General features: G+C 56.6%; 1 protein-coding gene across 5 annotated transcripts in view; it reads right to left on the minus strand.

Moving 5' to 3' along the window:
- Positions 1-11,082: 11,082 nt before the first annotated feature.
- RAP1GAP (RAP1 GTPase activating protein) overlaps positions 11,083-19,277 on the minus strand; it is a 50,055-nt gene continuing 41,860 nt past the window's right edge. The window contains exons 19-26 of one of the 5 annotated variants that reach the window (XR_008376817.1): positions 17,848-17,925; positions 16,831-16,940; positions 15,806-15,919; positions 14,180-14,303; positions 13,263-13,365; positions 12,802-12,936; positions 12,572-12,614; positions 11,976-12,111 (exon numbers count right to left, since the gene is read on the minus strand). Coding sequence is in view for 4 of the 5 variants with exons in the window: in XM_053575209.1 (XP_053431184.1) it covers positions 11,947-12,111; positions 12,802-12,905; positions 13,263-13,365; positions 14,180-14,303; positions 15,806-15,919; positions 16,831-16,940; positions 17,848-17,925 (798 nt within the window). In the remaining variant the exon portion in view is untranslated. Of the gene's footprint in view, positions 12,112-12,571; positions 12,615-12,801; positions 12,937-13,262; positions 13,366-14,179; positions 14,304-15,805; positions 15,920-16,830; positions 16,941-17,847; positions 17,926-19,277 lie in introns of all 5 variants that reach the window. The other 4 variants (XM_053575211.1, XM_053575209.1, XM_053575212.1 and 1 more) reach the window with 4 other exon arrangements.

The raw sequence follows: 19,277 nt of genomic DNA on the forward strand, positions 1-19,277 counted from the left end.
ATGACGGCTGAAACCAAAAATAGCTGTGCGTTGTGGCGGGTGCCTGTAGTCCCAGCTACTTGGGAGGCGGAGGCAGGAGACTCGCTTGAGCCCAGGAGTTGGAGGTTACTGTGAGCTGTGATGCCACAGCACTCTACCCAGGGCAACAGCTTGAGGCTCTGTCTCAAAAAAAAAAAAAAAGACTCAAAAGACACAGACCAGCAGCGTCTGTTAGATGCTGGGATACACCAGTGGGGCTGGAAGCTGTGGGCTGTGAGGCAGAAAGATGGGGCTCTGCATCTCTTTTCTGTCACTTTCTCGGTTCTATAAACTTGGCTAAGGTATTCAACTTCCCTGATGCCCCATGCCCAGAACAGTGACCACCACACAGTGAACACTGAGGACCCCATTAGGAGCAAGGAGCAAGTCCTGCCTCGACTCCAGGCTGTGGGGTGATGTGTCCTTTAAGAGCCTAACATTGATGTTGCCCAGGTGTCCACTGCTCTGGTGGCTTCCCCATACCTCCTTCACCCAGGCCGGGTCCTGCGTCACTCATCACCCCATATTTTAACTGTGGTGGAATTTGAGTCTTAATCCGAGCCAGGCGTCCAGGCAGGTTCCAGCTCCATCTACGTCTACTTCCCCCGACCATAGACCTAGATGCTAAGGACAATAGTCAGTACCCATGGCAAGAGTGTCTTCTGTGCTCTCAGATGCTTTCTGGAGGAAAGAACAAAGATGAACAGACAAGTCCTCTTCCATTCACTGAGCTAACTCTGTTTTCTATCAAAGATAAATCTAGAAACCCTCAATAACCTTGACACAGGAAGAATTTATTTCTATCTCAAACATCAGGTGGTGCCCCTGCTCTGGTGGCTGGGACCCAGGCTCTCTCCACCTTGTGGCTCTGCATTCTGGATATCCTTTCTGTCTGATCAGCACCTTGGTGGGGGGAACAAATACACTGGCTTTTTAACCATGTCTTCCTGGAAGTGACACACATCACTTCCGCTCATAGTCCATTGGCGAGAACTGGTTCCTATGGTCCCACCTAGATGCAAAGGAAGCTGGGAGATGTAGACTTTGATGGGGTGCTGCTCCCACCAACATCGCCACAACATGGTCTCAATCTTGGTATGGCTGACATCGGGGGCCACATAAATCTTCACTGTGGGGCTGTCCTGTGCCACAAAGGGGCTCTGGCAGCATCCCCTGCCTCCACTCACTAGATTTCTGGAGGCAAAATCACTCCCTTGTCCCAGTTGAGGACTCTGCTCTGTAGTTAGGAAGGGGCCAGGGAAGCCCCAGGTAGTCAGCTTGGCACATGCTCAGACACCCTCCAGCTCACACACTCCCTGCACATGGCCGAGCACCCTCACCGTGTTCTAAAATATAAGAAAATCTGTCAGATCTAGGTTTCTGGCTTTTTTGAAAAATTGAGAGATCAGGCTAGTGGCAGACCCCAGATTTCTGAGGGGCAAAGGTCACTTGGAGCTGAGTAAGGACCCCAGAAGCGGGGTGGTTCCCATGTGCCACAGTCCCCAGCATGCCCTATCTCCTGACATAAGCCCCTTCAGACACGTGTTACCTGTCTGGTCATGGTGGAGACTGAGCTTGTGGCCCCTGCCTCATGGAGTGCCTTGTGCAGGCTTGGGGGACAGACAGTGGGCAAGCCCAAGGCTCTGTCTTCAAGCTAATATCTCATCACAGAGACTTTCAGAGGCCTCTACAGTGTGGAGAAACAAGGAGCTATAGGGGCTGAAACGAGGAGCTGTAGGGGCTGGAAGGAGGGCCCTAACCAGCTTGGGTCACGGTGGTACAGAGGGCTGTGAACAAGCTGAGGCTTAACATGGGAAGAAGGACCCAGGGCGTGGGGAAGAGGAAGTCTGGCAGGAAACATTGTGTGGAGAAATGGGCAGGAGAAGCTTGGGTTGACCTGAAGAACTGGTGAGCCACAGAAGGCTCTGGAGCTGAGGGAGTAAGCATGATTTGTGAAAGACTGTCCTGTCAGTTTCAAGGGTGCTTGAAGAACTGGGAGCCCAGGGAGCATCATGTATCCTGCTGTAATGGTCCAGGGAGGAGGAGCTGGGGACATGGACATGGAGAAGAGAATAAGCCCCAAATACATTCTAGGAGCCCAGCTCCTGCTTGTTAAGAAGGAAGCCAGGCCAGCAGGTGAATGGATAGTGTCAGCAAAGTGAATGCTGAGACGGAGAGGGGACTGCAGGATGCCTACCATGTGCCCCAGGTCCTGTTAAATGCCAAAGACTTGGCCGTGAAGTTGTCACCTTGGGGGTACATTTTCCACACACCCCCATCATCTTGTAAGGTGGGTGGTATCATTCCCCATTTCATAGATGGGAAAGTTGAGGTTCTGTGAGGCTGAGTAACCTGGTGATAGTTGGAAGTTGGACTCAAGTCCACTTGCCTCCCATTCTATGCTCTCTCCCTTGCCTCTGGGGTGCTAATCTCTCCAAAGAAAACAACCCCAGCTCCATCGGCCACAGCACCCTGGGCTCCCTCTGCCCCCCAGAAGCCCAGAAGCCAAGGTGGGGGTGGGTGGTGAGACAGCAGCGGGGTTTATAATTAGCCTCTGGCTATACTGGAGACCTCCCACCAGGATCTAGCCCCAGCTATCTGGGGGTGGGGGTGGGGATTAAGTTCTCAAAAGAGGATTTGGGCTCTCACGTTCCTGGGTGGCTTCCCCTGGGCCTTCTCAGGACTTGGCCCTGATCATGGCGCCAGGCCATTTACTGGCTCCTCCGCAGTCTGGGTGCACTTTGGATTGGGGACGGGGTGGCACACGTGCCTCACCAGCTAAGTGGGGGCAGGCTGGGCTGGGTCCCCAGGCCCACCTTCCTCCTGCCTGTTGGAACCAAGGCTTAGAATCCTCAAGGTGGTAAGAACATCACTGCAGGCACAACAGCAGACGTGCCTGTGGTGTTCCCTGAGTACTAGGCCTACGTGCTCCACATGCACGTTAACGCATCTTCCTCTCGGCCACACTCCAGCAGGTACTGTCATCATCCCCATTTTACAGATGAAGAAACGGAAGCAGAAAGAAATCTGGTAACTTCTCAGAAGTCATGCCAAGAACAAGGGCTGCAGCCAAGACTCAAACCAAGCAGGATGGCTCCCAGTGCACGACATTAATCTCTGGCGTCGGGCAGGGCCAGACCTCTGGCCAGACTTTCCCCTGGTGGTGCCTCAGGGGAGTTGCTTCTCTTGGAGCCTCAGTTTCTTCTACTATAATGAGCAGGTGGGCTCATGTCTGTGGGTGGGTCACTAACCACCTCCGGTCATGGGGTTGGGGCCTCTCTGGTCACGGCACCCCCTTGGTGGAGGCCACTGCCCTCATCTATGGACGCTTATCTTGAGCCTCCCACGTGCTGTAGTGGGGAGGAGCAGAAAGGAGGGAGGAGGAAGGTGACTCTACAAAAGTTGGGGTGGGGGTAGTGGCAGCTTGGGATCCTGTCCTCTTGGCCTATAAATGGGGGTGGACCTCAAGTGGTCCACCCACTTTCCTGCATCCACCTGGTTGGAGAAAAATGGCAGTGATGGGGCTGAGCCCAAGGACTGCAAGCTGGCTCTGGGGAGAGGAGGGTCTTGCGGCAAGGTCTGGTGGGGTGTGCAATTTGATCATTCATCCTCTTTGCCTCGCAGAGCCCTGGGACGAGGCCTGAGCAGCTGCTCCCTGTTCTCAGGGCACGAGGAGGTGCCATCCTGATGCCCAACCTCGGGATGAGTTTTGGTGCCAGATAGGCCCTTTGTCTGCCCTGAGCCCTCTTCTCTCAAGGGTGTCTCCTGGGGCACAGGCCTCTTTCCACAGATTCCCAGATGAAGCTCAGGCTGGAATAGGCTTCTACCATCCAGAGAAGGAAGGCAACCCAGAAAGGGTCAGATGTTGAATTGAAGTCACACAGAATGGACAGAGGAGCCTAGATTCAACCTCCAGCAAAGGGTTCCCATGGCCTCTTGGCCCTGTCTCAGCTGTGTGGTGGGACCTTGGTTGCTGGTAAGGAGGGACTCACAGGTGCCCAGTGCCTGCCTCACTCTGTCCCCAACCCTGTCTCCCTCCACCGTCTAACAACAATGGCACTGACCCATATTATATATAAGAAAACCAAGTTCCAGAGAGTGACAGGGGTGCACTTCTCCAGCTGTGACAGGGCAGGCCTGTCTGAGGAGGTGGCATTTGAATTGAGACCCAGGTAGTAAGACAGCAACTTGACAAAGACCTGGAGGGAAAATTGCTCCAAGTAGGGAATAAAGCAAGTGCAAAGCCCCCTGGGGCAGGAATGAGGGATGGAAAGAAGGTGACATGGCTGGAGCCAGAGAACAGAGGGACAGAGGTGGGATGGGGTAGGAAGGATGTCCAGGAGCTGCAGTACATTGTGCACGTAGGAGCCTGCATTTCCTTCTGGAAGTGGAGGGGAAGCTACTGGAGGGTTAGAAGGAGGGGAGAGATGTGAAGGGCTTGCACTTTGGAAAGATCAGCTTGGCGCCTGTGGCTCAAGCGGCTAAGGCGCTAGCCACATACACCTGAGCTGGTGGGTTCGAATCCAGCCCAGGCCCGCCAAACGACAATGATGGCTGCAACCAAAAAATAGCTGGGTGTTGTGGCAGGCACCTGTAGTCCCAGCTACTTGGGAGGCAGAGGCAGGAAAATCGCTTAAGCCCAGGAGTTGGAGGTTGCTGTGAGCTGTGATGCCACAGCACTCTACCCAGGGCGACAGGTTGAGGCTCTGTATAAAAAAACAAAACAGAAAAACAAAAACAAACAAAAAAACACTTTGGAAAGATCGCTCTGGCTGCTGGGCAGGGGAGGCCCTGAGAGTGCCAGGAGCAGATGCTGAAGTACAGTCTGGAGGCCTTTCTGCTGTCCTGGTTGGAGGTGATGGTAGCCAGGAGCAGGCGGTGGTGGTGGCGGGACGAAGCTGGACCCCAGACATGCTGGGAGTTAGTGCCAGCAGGGCTTGCTGGTGGACTGCACGCAGAGTGTGGAGGAAACGGCAGAATTGAGCTGAGCACCTGGGTAGATGAAGGTGTCACCATGGCTATGGGGGACCAGATTTGGGGAGAAAGTCAAGAGTTGGATCATATTCAGCTGGAGATGCCCACTGGTCTTCAGCGTGGAGATGTGGGGTAGGGCATCCAGGGAGAAACAGAGTCTGGAGTTCAGCAGAGGAGTCCAGGCTGGAGACGAGGGTTGGGATGGTATTTAAAGCTATGGGACAGTAAGAGACTTGTCCAAGTCACAGACAGCCAGTGGCCAGGATTTGAAATGGGATCTATTTGACTCGTTTCCATAGCAGCAAGCCTCCACCTCTGAGAACTGGGCACAGAGAGGGCAAGGAAAGGGTAGGACAGGAGAAGGCTCTGAGAAGGAATTTGGGAGCAACTGAGATCCTTCCAGCCTGGGCTGCCCATGCCTCCACCTGCAGCCAGACCAGCCAGAGGAGCCCTGATTAAGCATGAAGTCCTGTCCCCTGCCCATTGTACAGATGGAGAAACTGAGGTCCAGATGAGGGCAGGGCTAGGGTCCAGGTCTCCTGCCTGCCAACCATAACTTTTCCACCAGCCTCTAAAAGGTGGGCTCGTCTGCGCCAACTCATGGTTGGGTTGAAACTATCCGACTGTGACATTCCTGAAGGGGTGTGTCTTTCTTAAGGTCCTCAGATGGAGCTAGGACCTGAGGTCTTCCAGCCTGGCCACCCCACAAGTGCATGCTTGCCCGTTGCCTGCCGCTGCCCTTTGTCTGACCCATCTCAAGACTTCAGGACCCCTCTGGGTCTCTGGCAGGGTGGCCTTGATCCTGGCTCTGGTCACGGTTCCTGCCCTGTGGCCAGGACAAAGCCCCCCTGGCCCCTGCCCAGACCACCCAGCGCCAGAGCTTGGCGGAGCCCGGTGAAGCTGGCGGGTAGTGCTCCTAGGCTGGCCAGGCGTGGTCTGGCTCCGCCTGAGGGGCTGTGGCCTGGGAACCACTAGTTGTCTCCTTGGGGAAGCGGCTGGGATTTCCAGAACAAACAGGGAAACCACAGGTTCCCCCACCCGAGGAGGGGAGCTGCCTCTGGCCTCACCCACTGACACCCCACTCTCTAAGCTGGTCTCCCCACTTCTGGGAAGACAGAATGGGGGACCAGTGATCAGTCCAATAGTCCCTACCTCCCAGAGCTGTGGAAAGATGACACCAAGTCCCCTGGAGGGAAATAGCCCTGCACGTAGCAGGTCCTCATGAGACATCAGTCCTGGACCCATCCCTTGGTGGGAGCCAGAACAATCCTGGGGGGGTGGGGGTGGGATCCTGGGCCTGGCAGGGCAGGCCAGGACAACCTCGCTGATTCAGACCAGCTGGGGGATGGGGCGCATGTGACTCCACTAAAAGCCGCAATTAGAGCCCAATTTAAAGAAACGCTGTGTTAGTTCTTCCCCAGGCAGATGTGATTATAGGCTCAGAGCTAAACCGTTACTAACAGGATGACACAAGGAGAGGCCCCTTCCAGGGCATGGCGGGACTCTGGCCCAGCCCCTGGCTGCACAGCTGGGAATCCAAGGCCTGGATCCGGAGGGGCAGGCTCCAGGTCACTCTGCAGGTGAGGAGGGCGAGGCCCAAAGCCTCTTCCCCGCCACTTACTTTCGCTGAAGGCTCTGGTGCTGCATCAGAAGCCAAAGGCACCCCGAAGGAGCCAGCATTCTTTGGAAGGGAGGACTTGGGGCTGAGTGGCCAAAGCCCCTAGAGGAAGTGGCCTCAGCATGACACTGGCCATGGACCTAGCCAGCTGCTCCCTGCCCAACCCACAAGGGCCATGAAGTGATAATAATAATAATAATAATAATGACAGCAATGGCCAATGTGGGCTGACCATCATAGGAGTCCTTACAGCAACCCTCCCAGGGGGCTACTAGCATGTCCCTACTATAGGGATGGGGAAACCGAGGCTCCAGATGGTCAATGCTTTACCCAAGGTTACACTGGGAGCCAGAGGCATGCTGGTATTGGAAACAGTGTGCCTCTGTTGGGACTGAACCAGCTGCTGAGATCCTTTACCACAAGGCCTGGGTAGGGGACAGGGGTCATCCCAGTGAATGATGATGAGTGAGTTGGCAAGTGAATGAATGGAAGGCCTATCTAAGGGACCCTGTCCTGGGGAAAGCAGGAAAGGGCCATGGTCCTCACTAGTTGCCCTCCTCCATCAGACTGGGATGGCTGTGATGCTGCCATCAGACTGGTCCATGAAATCCACTATTCCGGAGAAATCTCTCCCCTCACTTTTAAAGCCCCCCTGCATAGAGACATCCAGTTAAACTTGATTCTCATATAAACAAAGAATAATATTTTAGTGTAAGTATGTCCCAAATATTGCATGAGGTATATTTAAACTAAAAATGCTTCCTTGTTTATCTGAAATTCAAATTTAACTGGGCACCGTGGGTTTCTATTTGCTAAATCTGGCAACCCTACCCCTGGAGCTCATTCCTCCCACTGGCACCTGGCCTGGTCAGATGGCTCAGGTCGTGTCTGGACCTGGTCCCTGCCTGCCCAGTGTTAGCTCCTGTCAGTCCCCAAGACTGCTGCCCCACTGGGAGCCCCACCTGCAACCCAGCGGCCAGGTGGGCACTGGCACCCAGCACCTGCATGCACAGCACAGCCTATGGACTGGCAGGAATGCTGTGTCTGCTCAATGGACCGAGAGAGAGGAACAGAGCTTCAGCTGCAGAGGGAACCACGGCATCAGACACAGAGGCAGAGGCCAGGTGCGGTGGCTCACGCCAATTAATCCCAGCACTCTGGGAGGCCAAAAGGGGCAGATTGCTTGAGCTCAGGAGTTTGAGAAGAGCCTGAGCAAGAGCAAGACCCTGTCTCTACTAAACATAGGAAAGCTGAGGCAAGAGGATTGCTCAAGTCCAAGTTTTTGAGGTTGTTGTGAGCTATGATGCCACAGCATTCTACCGAGGGTGACAGAGTCTGACCCTGTCGACAAAAAAAAAACCAGAGGCAAAGCCATGAAGATAAAGAAAGGGACACAGGGACCAAGCAGATGGAAAGAGAAGGGGAGAGAGCTAGGACGGGCAGAAACAAAGAGCCTACCTAAGGCCCCTTGCCCAGAGCTGCTTTGGGACACCAGTGTAGTGGTCGCAGGGTCTTGGAAGCCCATTGGGGTTCTGCGTGCAGTGGGGTGGATGGGTGGCTGGGCCCCTGAGCCCCAATGTTAAGCCCCAGGCTAGGCGGCCCTGGGAGGCAGCTGGGGGTCTCTAGTGCTGGTGAATGGGTGGAGGTCAATTCGGAGCCCACTCCAGCCCCTGTACTCTCCCCTCACCCTGCCTCCCATGGGCAAACACAGGGACATTCATGGCTTCCCAGAAGGGCCTATGGGGCAGCCAGAGTGGCTTTAAAATTAGCCTCACTAACCAGATCTGGTTATTTCAGGAGGCTCCATCCCGGGCTGTCCCCTTGGCAGGGCAGAAGTAGGAAAGGAGGGAGGGACCTCCACATTCCAGGGTCCCTGGCTGAGCACCCCTGTGGCCTGAGCAGCAGAGAACGTCCAGGTCCCAGTCCCTTGGCACCTTGCCAGCCTGGGCCTGCGGCTGTCTCTTTGGCAAAGTTGCCTCAGGGTTGGCCATGGATGTCCAGGGACACCCCAGCTGAGGGGAGGGGAGGACCTTTCATGTTGAACACCACAAGTTCTGTGCCCAGCACCGTGCAAGGTACCTTAGAGCCCATGGCACCTCTTCACAGCAGTATGTAGGGGCCCTACTCTCACTTTACAGGTGAGGAAACTGGGACACAGAGAGCCAGGGAGGCCCCCCTGCAAGATAGGGGACATGGGGGATGTCTCATCAGCAGGCACCCAGTCTCTCTGCAGGAGGCCTCTTTCCTCCTGTGTCTGGAGAAACCTCTGGCTGCCGTTTCCACCACCAGAGTTATTTCTAAGCAGAGTCCAGCGCTTCCCGGAGCCTGGTGCCCCCCGCCCAAGCCCTAATTCCAGCCTCGGGTCAGAGTGTCCCGGCTCGCCCTCCCTACCTCAGAACCCAGAGAGAGCACAGAGCTGGCGTGGGCACAAGAGAAACAGTGCTGGACACTTTGATCACAGAGGCCAGATTCGTCCTCAGCCTCCCCTGGCCCCACCTTGGAGCCCCTCTAGAGGGGTGGGGCAGGGTGTGCTAAAACCCAGCCCTCCCCCTCCCTCACACACACCTGGCACAGCTGGGCAGGGAGGGAACAAAGGCAGTTCTTGCCCACCAAGTGGCCCACATGCCTACGCCATGGCAGCCCCAGCTACTCTGTCTCAGTTCTGGGCCAGAGTGGGGGGAGGGGAATGCATTGCTAGTTAAAGGGAGACAGCATGGGGGAGCTTCTTATGGGGGGTCATCACTCCGTAAAGCCTCATGTCCAGATTCCTGTGCTGCAACCAGCCTCAAGCAGGGCGTCACCCCCCCACTCAGCTGACCCCATGTCCTCTGCAGGTTTATTAATACAATCATTAGTAATGGCTGATTGCTCTTCTCATTGAGCATGCTATGGCTGCACCAAGAATTTGGTAAAGTATCTCCTCATTGAATCCTCACACCAAGGTGCCAGCCAGGTCAGGACTATTAGCATCCCTACGTACTGCACAGATGGGGAAACTGAGGCCCAGAGAGCCAAAATGACGTGGACAAGGTCACAGGGCCAAGAGGTGAACAACTCAGAGCTGACTCCAATGAAGCTCTTAACCTTGGTGCTGAATGGTGGCCGCTAGCCTTCCAGAAGTGGCATAGGAAGAGAGAGGACTACAGGGTCTGGAGGGTTGAGCAGGGGACCCACTGAGCCCAGGCAGCCTAGAGCCAAACCCCAGTGGGTGGGGCCAGGGTTTGGGTATGTAGCGCAGCCTCCATGTGAGGATCATAGACCTGCCCTGTCAGGAAAAGCACGGCATAGACCCCACAGTGCCCTCAGCATCATCCTGGGAAGGGAGTGGGGGCTGGTTGGGGCACTGCTGTCAGGACCATGGCTAAGCCCACTAGGGACCAAGCTGGTGCCTGCACCCAAGCCCAATGTCCTCCAACCCACCCCCCAAATTTGCTCCCCCTGTGAGGTCCCAACCTAGAAGAGAGCTTCTCACTCCCCTGACACCCAGGCTGCAAATGGAGCCTTGGGACTACTCCTGCAGCCCCATAGCCTATCAGGCCCTCATTCACTCACACGTGCCTCCCAACACCTAGGCCTTCCCAATGTCCTCCTGGCCAGCCTCTGTCCCCCAAAGGCCCTCTGACCCTCTCCTCCCTCCACTGACACCATCCCTACCAGCAACCACCCTTCCACCTATGGATCCCCACTGCCCTGGCATAAGGCCCCAGGGCCAGCATCTCTGGCCTCCTCTCTGTCTCCCTGTCCCCTCCATTGTCACCTTCCTGCTGTTCAGTACTGTTTGCCACCTTCCAGGGTTGCAGGAGTGCTCTGCCCCCACACCTCTGCATGTGCAAATCCCTCCCTGAGGCATTCTCCCTAGGCCTCCCCATAAACTGGGAGCAGGCTGGCAGCTGCTCCAGGGACTCTTCCCCACACTTCCCTCCCCCAGGCCCTGTTCCTACCCATCTCCCCTGCCCTTTACTGTCCTGCATGGTGAGCTCCTCTGGCTCGCCAGACTCATTTCATCTTCCCCGCCCCCATCGGGCCTGGTAAGTGATCCCTTGGCACCCCCTGGTGGCCATATAAGAGGATTCGCTGAATATGCCCAAGAAGAGAAGAAAAGGATCATTAAGTGAGCACCTACTGTATGCTAGGTCTTTGATAGGTACCAGCTCGCTGCACCTTCATAAAAAACTCTTCCTACTTTACAGAAGTGAAAACTGAGGCTGAGAGAAGCCAGTAAGTTTCTCAGCACTACCCAGCTACTAAGAGAGTGCTGGGACTCAGATCTAGCTCTTTTTGACTCCACAGTCATGTTGCCCCACCCCCCCGGGGAAGGAGAATGGGGTGGACCATGCCATGGGCAGTGGTCATAGAGCTTGCTCTCGGAATTCTGATGGGGACAGGCTTGTCCCCTGCCACCTTAGCACCACTAGGCACCTGTGTGGGGTCAATCTGGGCAGGGTTCACACAAAGCCAGGCCTAACTCTCAGTACAATAGTGATAAATAGAATTTATTTTGTACAACTGTTACCGACATACACATGGCCACGGGGGCTTCCAAAACAGGTGTTAGAGCCGGGAGGTTGGCCTTTGGCGTGGCGCCTAAAAAGTGTGGACAGATACACACAAGGACAGGGACTCCCAGCAGCCATGCCTGGCTTCCCTCTCCATGTCACTGGTGGGGAAGGAGGCTAGGCCTGTGACTCTAGGCCAGCTGAGACTCTCAGCCTGGAGTGCCCAGGAGCATGGGGTGACAAGGGTTGAGCTGGGTGCTGGCCAAGGAGCCAGGTAGGTCCCTATTCCCCAGTGAGGGGTCACTTGTCTGCCACATGTAGGCAGTAGACAGGGCATTGGCAGATCTGTGGTAGAGCTTGAGGAGCACTGGGTATAGCCAGCTCCCTGTGCCCCCTCAGCCCACCTAGGGCCCCAGGGACCTCAAGAAGCAGGGCAGGGTGATGGGAGGTCCCTGGAAGGATAATCCCCTCTTCCGGGACAGGGGCATGGAATCACAGTCTCCAGTGACCTCTGAAATATTCTTGTCCATTTGTAGCAGAGGTGTCCAGAGAGGCAGAGTGACTTGCTCAGAGTCACACAGTAGAATCCAAATCAGAAGCCAGGACACTCAAGACTCCCAGCCCAGTGCTCACGCCTGCTGCTGTGGCAGGCTCTGTGCACTGAGCTTTCTCAATTCCTTTCTCCCACCCTGTTCCCTGAGTCCAGAAGGACACTCAGGGGTCATGAAGGACCAGGGTGGGGGAAAGCTAGGCCTGCAGGCCTACTGCAACTGACCAATCCTGCCCCAGCACAGCCCCCCAGCCTGATGGGTGGGGATGATGCCAGCAGCTTCCCCAATCTCAGGTCTGGATGGCTCTGCCCTGCAGAGACAGCCCAGATAGGTGGGCCAAGGGGAGGTCTGGGAGGCAGGGGGCAGCCTGTGGGTTGGTGTTGGCCTTAGGGGCAGAAGTCCCGTCTGCCTGGACTTGACACAGCATCTTCACCTTATGCTTCTGTGGCCTCATCTGCAGAGTAACAGGAGACAGACACCATGATGCAGGGTGGCAGAAACCTGGGAGGGAGGGGCCCATTCTTGGAGCTCCAGGCTCTGGGTCTTTCCATCCCACTGGGAACCCCCTAAACCTCTCCCTAGTCAGCAAGCACCAAACCCTGGGGAGAGGTGGCAATGCCCCTGCTTTACAGAAGTGAACACTGAGGCTCATCTGGTATGATTCCCAATACCACCCGGCTCCCACCAAACTCTTCCACTGACTCATGGGCAGAGGTCATGCAGCATTTACTACCCTCATTGCCTAGACAGTGGCCGTGACCTGCCCAAATCATCTAGCAACTAAATGGCACAAGACTCAAACCCAGGCACAGAACTCTCATCCCAGAGAGGGGACAGAGGGACAGGGAGGAGTCAGCCCAACCCCCACCCAGTCCCACCTCTCCCACCACATGAGCTAAGGGGCTGGGTCTGACCTGCTCAGTGTCACCTTCAGGGGGGGCAGCCTGGCTAACAGCCCTGCAAAGACAGACCATGGCGGTGAGGTAGGTGTCGGGACACATGGAGACGTGGGCCAGGAGACACAGGTGAGAAGTCATCAGCTGTGCCCAGACTGGACGAGCACCCCCTCCTGGTCCAGCCTCTATCCCTGTCTCTCCTCCCATGGGGGGGCCTCCCAGGCCAGCCCCCAGGTGGTGACACGTACCAGCTGGGGCATGTGCTGCTCAGACGCTTCCAGCTGGATCTTGATCTCGGGACACGCAGGGTCCCCCGACTTGCCGGCGTCTGGGTGGGGTGACCGAGAGGGGCCTGGGGAGGGGGGCAGGAGGGAGCCACCTCACTGGCCACAGGGAAGCACCAGGGAGACGGGGGCATGGGTGGACAGTTGGCACCAGTGCTCCCTAACCCTGCCAAGTCCCCCCTCAGGAAGCCCCAGTCTTAACTCCCTTCCTTGCCACTCCCATTATCCTCCGAGACCCTTCCAGAGACCACTAGCCCTACAATATGTCCCACCACCCTAGGCTGGACCTGCTCACTGTCCCCCACCCCCGTCAGGGACAGTCACATCACATACCCACCGTGTGGTCCCACTGTTTGTGCCCAGCCCTGTCCCTTTCCTGCCCCAGGAGCAGCCCTTGTGGTGGGGAAGCTGCCCTGGCCTGGTACCTGGGGAGCTGCCCCCACTCGTGGTGCTGACACTGTCCTCCAGCCATGTGCTATAGATGAAGGAGTCCCGCTTATGGGGTGTTCCTGAGGACGAGACGCTCTCCTAGGGATGGGGAGGTGGGGAGAGCTCAGCCCATGGCACCTGCTGCCCCCAGCCCACACACTGCATTCCACAAGCCCCTACTCTCAGCCCCTGCAAGAAGGATGGACCAGGGAGACCACAGGAGGTCAGAGTGGGGGCAGGCTCAGGCCCAGGTACACACCATCCCCTCCCACTCATTCACTCAACAAACATTCACTGATATTGTTTGGGTCTGAGCTACTGAGATAAATCAGGCTTAGTCCCTGCCTTTGGAGGCAAGACAGGCTAAGAGAAGACCATTATAATCACAGACCCTGAGCCAAGCGGGGCCTGGCAAGGAATGGTGCCCACTAAAGGTTGCTAAATGAAGGAGTGCTAAGGCACTAAGGCACCGTGAGAGCATAAAGGGTGGTTCCTAACCTACCCTGGGATGGGAAAATCAAAGGCGACTTTCAGAGGTGTGTGAGACTGAGTTGAGGAGGATTAGTAGGAGTCAGCCTGGCAAGGAGGGAAGGAAGAAGCAGGAAGAGTGTTCCATGGCCTGTGCAAAGCCCCAGAGGTGGACTAGGCCCAGGAAATCTGACTGCAAAGGAGCACAGAATGTCTCAAGTGGTGAGAGAGGAGACGGGGAGTGGCCAAATCTCCAACAATCCTAGGGACCCAGCTTCCTGTGGAGAGCACTGGAAAGGAGCATTAGTCTGTACTGCTTTGGGGGCTGGGTCCCCTGATCACATCTCAGCCACACGCAGGCTCACATTTCTACCCAGACCATCTCTGGAGACCAAAGAGTCCCCTTCAGGCTTCTGTGGAGCACTTGATCCCCTGGGCCCCTCACCAGGCCTGTGTCCTCCCCATCCACGCCCTCTGTCTCCTCCACCACGCTGGCGAAGCTGCTGGCACTGGATGAGGAGCGGGAGAAGTCCTTCAGCGCTTCTGCTCTCTGGGCTGCTGTCTCCACTCTGCCACACACAGTGCCCCATTAGCCTGCGCCCACCCTGAGCATCCCCTGGGCCAAGCCCTCACTCCCTTGCCCACCCCCTGGCCTGTAGCCAACCGAGCACCTCTATGACCCCAATTCCAGTTCCTTAGGCCTCTGGGCCTCCCCAGACTCCTATGCAGCCTCCCCCCAGCCCCACTGTCCTTCCTAACACATGGTCTGACCCTGCTCCTTCCCTGCTCTAAACCCTCTCATGGCTCCCCACTGTCCCAGAGACAGCTGAATTCCTTTGGCTTACTGTTCAGTAACAGTAATGGTTAACAATACTGGTATCACTGAGTGTGCATTTACTGTTTACTCTGTGCCCGGTGCTGTTCCGAGTGCCTTCACCTGAGCTACCTCATCACTATCATGATTAGACCCACCATCCCTCAGGTGAGGAGACACAGAGGCACCGGCGGTAGGCACACAGCCCAGGGCACTCAGCCACAGGTGTGAGACCAGGGCCGCGAGTCCAGGCAACACCACAGTCTCCTCTCTCACCTCACTCAGTCTTTCCATGCTCAGGGCCTTGATGTCTCCTGCCTGGAGTCTTAGCCCTTCTCTCGGATCCCAAAAAACAAATTAATCTTTTGAAAATCAGCCAAGGACCCCAGTTCCAGGAGGCCCTCCCAGAATCCTCCTCCTAAGGTGGGCATGACCCTCCTACTCAGGGTCCTGCAGGCCTTGTGCCTCCCTGTCCCCCTTTTCTGACTCCATTCAACTGCCTGCCTCTGCAGCAGAGTCCAGCAACACCAAGGTGTCCCCAGCTCCGTGCCTGCCCTGCCTCCAGCTCCTCCTCCACAAAGCAACCACAGTAAGCTTTTGAAAGCGTCGCTCTCTTAATTAAAATCTTCTGAGAGCTCATTGTCACACTTAGTATAAAATTCAAAGCTCTTATACAGCCTCCAAACCCGTCAGCTAGTGCTTGCTCAGCTCCTGACCTCGCTCGCACCATCACCCAGCACGGTGTCACAAGGTCTGGCCTCACTCACTCGGCTCCAACTGCACACCACCCTTCTTTCAATCCCTCAAGTCTACCTCAGGGCTTTTGGACTTGCTGTGCTCCTTCTCTCTACCATGCCTGTCAATTCACCTGTTACCCCCCCTTAGAGATGTCTTTCCTGAAGGCTCATCTAAAACGTCACCACCCCCAGGCCTTCATTGATGCCCTGTCCCCAGCTTTGGTTTCCTCCAATTATCACAATCCGGAAATGGCTCATAAAGTTGTTACACTGGACCTGCAGCTGTGCGGCAGGGACCAGCAGGGCACAGTGCCCTGCTGTATCCCAGAGTGTGGCCTGGGGCCCGGCAAACATAAAGCGCTCAGTGGGCGTGGGTCAAGGAAGGACCGAGAGTGCCCAGGCCTCCCTGACACCTTGAGGAGGCGGCAGCAAGGCTCCTGGGCATCTCTGGGCCGAGGGTATGGAAAGGATAAGTCTACCATTCCCAAGACCCTGAGCCCTGTGTGGCCCAAACCCCAACCTGTTTTTGGTCGTGGGCATCTCCGGGGAGCTCTGAGTGGATGAGTTTTCTGATTTGGGCTCCTGTGAGACGTGCCCGCTGTCTGGGGTCTTCTGGCCAGCCGGAGGGCTCTCCCTGCAGGGAACACGGGGGCATCGGGGTAGAATGAGGCCCATGTGGGGAGGTTATGGCACCCCCTGCCTCGAATCCACACATGTATCCTCAGAGGCCAACCCCAGAGCAGTCCTGCAGGCACCCTGGCTTGCCTGGCCAATGACGGTGGCAGGCTCTGATGGAGCTGTATGCAATAGACCAGGTTCCCCGCTGGTTGTGATAAGGAACCTGCTCAGGGATGCACAGCTAGGACATGGTGGTGCCAAGACTGAAACCCAGGACCCTAGCGTGCCGACAGTGCCCAGTCTGCTTCCTGAGCACTTCCAGGGCACCGGACCCTGCTTCACAGAGTCCTTGAGGCAGCCCCATGTTGTCAGCTGTGTTATTTTCCCTATTCAGATTGGGACAGTGAGGCTCAGAGAAGTATAATGGCTTGCCCAAAGTCACACAGCTCCAGAAAGGTGGTGACAGAATTTGCACCCAGGAACTATCCTCTGCTCTCCAGGGGCAGCCCTGCTGCCCACACACCACACACCTGCACTACCCCCCAGCCCACTCTGCAGCCTGCCTAGATACCAGCACTGGACCTTCCTACAGATGCTGGGGCAGTGGGAGGAGTACAGGTGCTGGCTCTGAACAGACCAGGGCTCAAGTCCAAGTTCTGCCTCAAATCACACCAGCCCTGTGACCCGGGCAAGCCTCTGACCCCTGTGACCTATAGCTTCTTGATCTATAAGGTGCAGAACCCCAGGGAGCCAATGGAACTGGAAAAGAGCTTTTCCTTAGCTGAGTGCTGGCCCTGGTGCCTGACACGCAGCAGGGTTTTGGCAACACTGCTTTCACTGTGGCAGACAGAGGCAGAGGATGGGCAGGGGTCAGGGAAGGGGCTGGAGGGCAGCAGGGTGCTGTCTCTCCCACCCCACTCCACTCACCTCTTCTCCTGCACCTCCTGAATGTTCTCAATGCCAATGGCGCTGCTGCGGCGGGAGCCGAATGGGCCGGACTTCTTCCTTGTGGGGCTCTTTCCGGGGACAATTAGTGACTGTAGGGAGAGGCCCCAACTCAGTACTATGTGCCCTGGGAGCCCTATGCCCCCCACACCCTTCTTGGGGACCCTGCTGCCCCAGGCCCTGAAGCAGAGGTGACCAGCAAGAAAGAACAAGAGAAAATGTCCATCTCCAGAGACAGACCCCACCCAGAGAGATCACAGGGCAGGTCTGACCCCAGGATCCAGGCCCAGGAGAAAGGCAGGGCCTGAGGGGGCTGGGGCAGCCACTCTGGGCTGGGCTAGGTAAAGGCCGAGTCCTCAGAATGGAGGCCCCCACCCTGGGGTTTCACGGGACCTATAGCCTGAGGGTGGGTGGTGAGAGGGTGGTGAAGCAACTCAAGCCCCTGCCCCGTGCCAGGCCTGCCCCTCCCCAGAACCTCCACATTGACTGGGGGCAGCTCTGGCCCGGCAGCTGAAAAATCCCCCTCGTTTCCATACACACTGTGGTGGGATGCCCCAGGCGCCAGAAGCACGCCCCCAGCTTCTCTGGGGAGGCAGGAAGGTGGGTCCCAAGAAGGTAAGGAAGGGCAGGATTGCCTACGGGGAAGTCAGGGCAGGGGACAGGGATGGCGCTCCATGCAAACTGGCGATATTGGGGGACGTGCAGCTGGGCATAGGGTCTTTGGGTACTGGATCCTGGTGGGAACTGGGCCAGGGTCCCAGAGGCTGGGGCTGGGCCAGGGCCAGGGCCAGTGCCAGGACACTGGCTGTGGCACAGGTCCCAGTCCCCAAAGCAGGTGCTGGGTGCTACGGGAGCTTCTGCCACTCCATCCCGCACGCCCCTGGGCCTGTTCCGGGGAAGGGGGTGGGTAACGTCCCCAATATGGCCTCCGTCCTGAGAGCGAGCAGAGAACAGCGCGTGCAGGCAGCCTCCAGAGCTGGTGGCCCCACGGACGACAACCTCTTCCACCGTTCCTATGCCTATGGCACTGCCCCGGCGTCCGAATCTACTCGCACTTTTCCCAGGAATAAGCAATGACTGGCAAGCAGCAGAGGGCGGGGCAGAGAAAGAAAGAGCAAGAGAGACAGACAGACACACAGAGAGGTGAGACAGAACAGGTGGACGATAGAGGGAAAAAAGAAAGAGAATGGTGTAGAGTTAGGAAGCAGAGAGGGACAGAGGTGGGGAAGAGAAAGAGAAACGCAGAGAGACAGAGGGCAGAGTGGACGGGGAGCGAGATGGACAAACAGCCACACAAGACAGGGACATGTGAAAGAGCGAGTGGGCAAGAGCACACCAGGTGGGCAGAGAGGGAAATCCAGAGACAGGCAGAAATAAGACGCAGAGACGGGCCCAGGTGAGGGTCAGAGACAGACGGGAATAAAGGGAGGCAAAAAGAAAAATGCAGGAGTGAGAACAGCGGGAAGGAGAGGACAGGGAGCAAAAGGATGGTAGGAGAGGAAACCAGGTGCCAGAGGGAAGAAGAGAGGGCAAGGAAGAAAGGGATGGGAGGAAGGGAAGAAAAAACAAGGGAAGAGCAGAGAGTTGGGGGAAAAAAGAGGCAACATGGAGATAGGGAGAGTTGTGCAAAAACAAAAACAGAAATGGGTCTGGTTACTGCCATGGTGGGTGCTGCTGGCCTGGCCCTGTCCCCGGGGCCCCTCTGCGGCCACCCACAAGAGGCTGGGTCACTCCAGTGGGGAGGAAGGGAGTGGTTGGTAAATCTGGGTTGGGGGGAAGTTGGGCCTGCTCCTCTGATGATACTGGGCTTGGTGACTGCCAATTGGACTTGGGGACAGTAGAAGCCCCACCTTGCTCCTCTGGCCAGGCCAGACCACGGGGCACGGGTGAGGGTTCCCTCCTGCCATGTGACACAGCCTCATAGCACTGAGCACAGAGATTGGCATGCAATAGACAGTAAAGGATGGATGGATGAATGAATGGGTGAATGGATGCCATGAATGGAAGGAGGAGGAGCAGAGCGGTGACTGCAGTGTCCTGGGGTGGCCACAAGGCGGTGGACAGCAGCTATTATTCATCTGTGTGCCCAGCACTCCCCAAGTGTGAGCAGCAGAATCCCAGAGCCTAGAAGATAGCCAGTGATCACAGGGGAGGTGTTCACACAGCAGCCCGATTCCAGACACACAATAGGCAGCCACAACCACAGAGATCCCAGCTGCCGCAGACACACAGTAGGAGGTGCTCACAAGGAAGTGTCCACACAGCAGCTCACTTCCTGATACACAGTAGGTGTTCGCTGATATACGGGGCTTAGCACACACTGTGTGCTCGTACAGCAGTCCTTTTCCTGACACACAGTAGGTTCTCACATAGCAGCCCAGGGCGCAGCACATAGTAGGTGCATACAAAGTTGATGTCCACACAGCAGC

Source organism: Nycticebus coucang, chromosome 22 (assembly GCF_027406575.1).
Source record: "Nycticebus coucang isolate mNycCou1 chromosome 22, mNycCou1.pri, whole genome shotgun sequence".
NCBI lineage: Eukaryota > Metazoa > Chordata > Mammalia > Primates > Lorisidae > Nycticebus > Nycticebus coucang.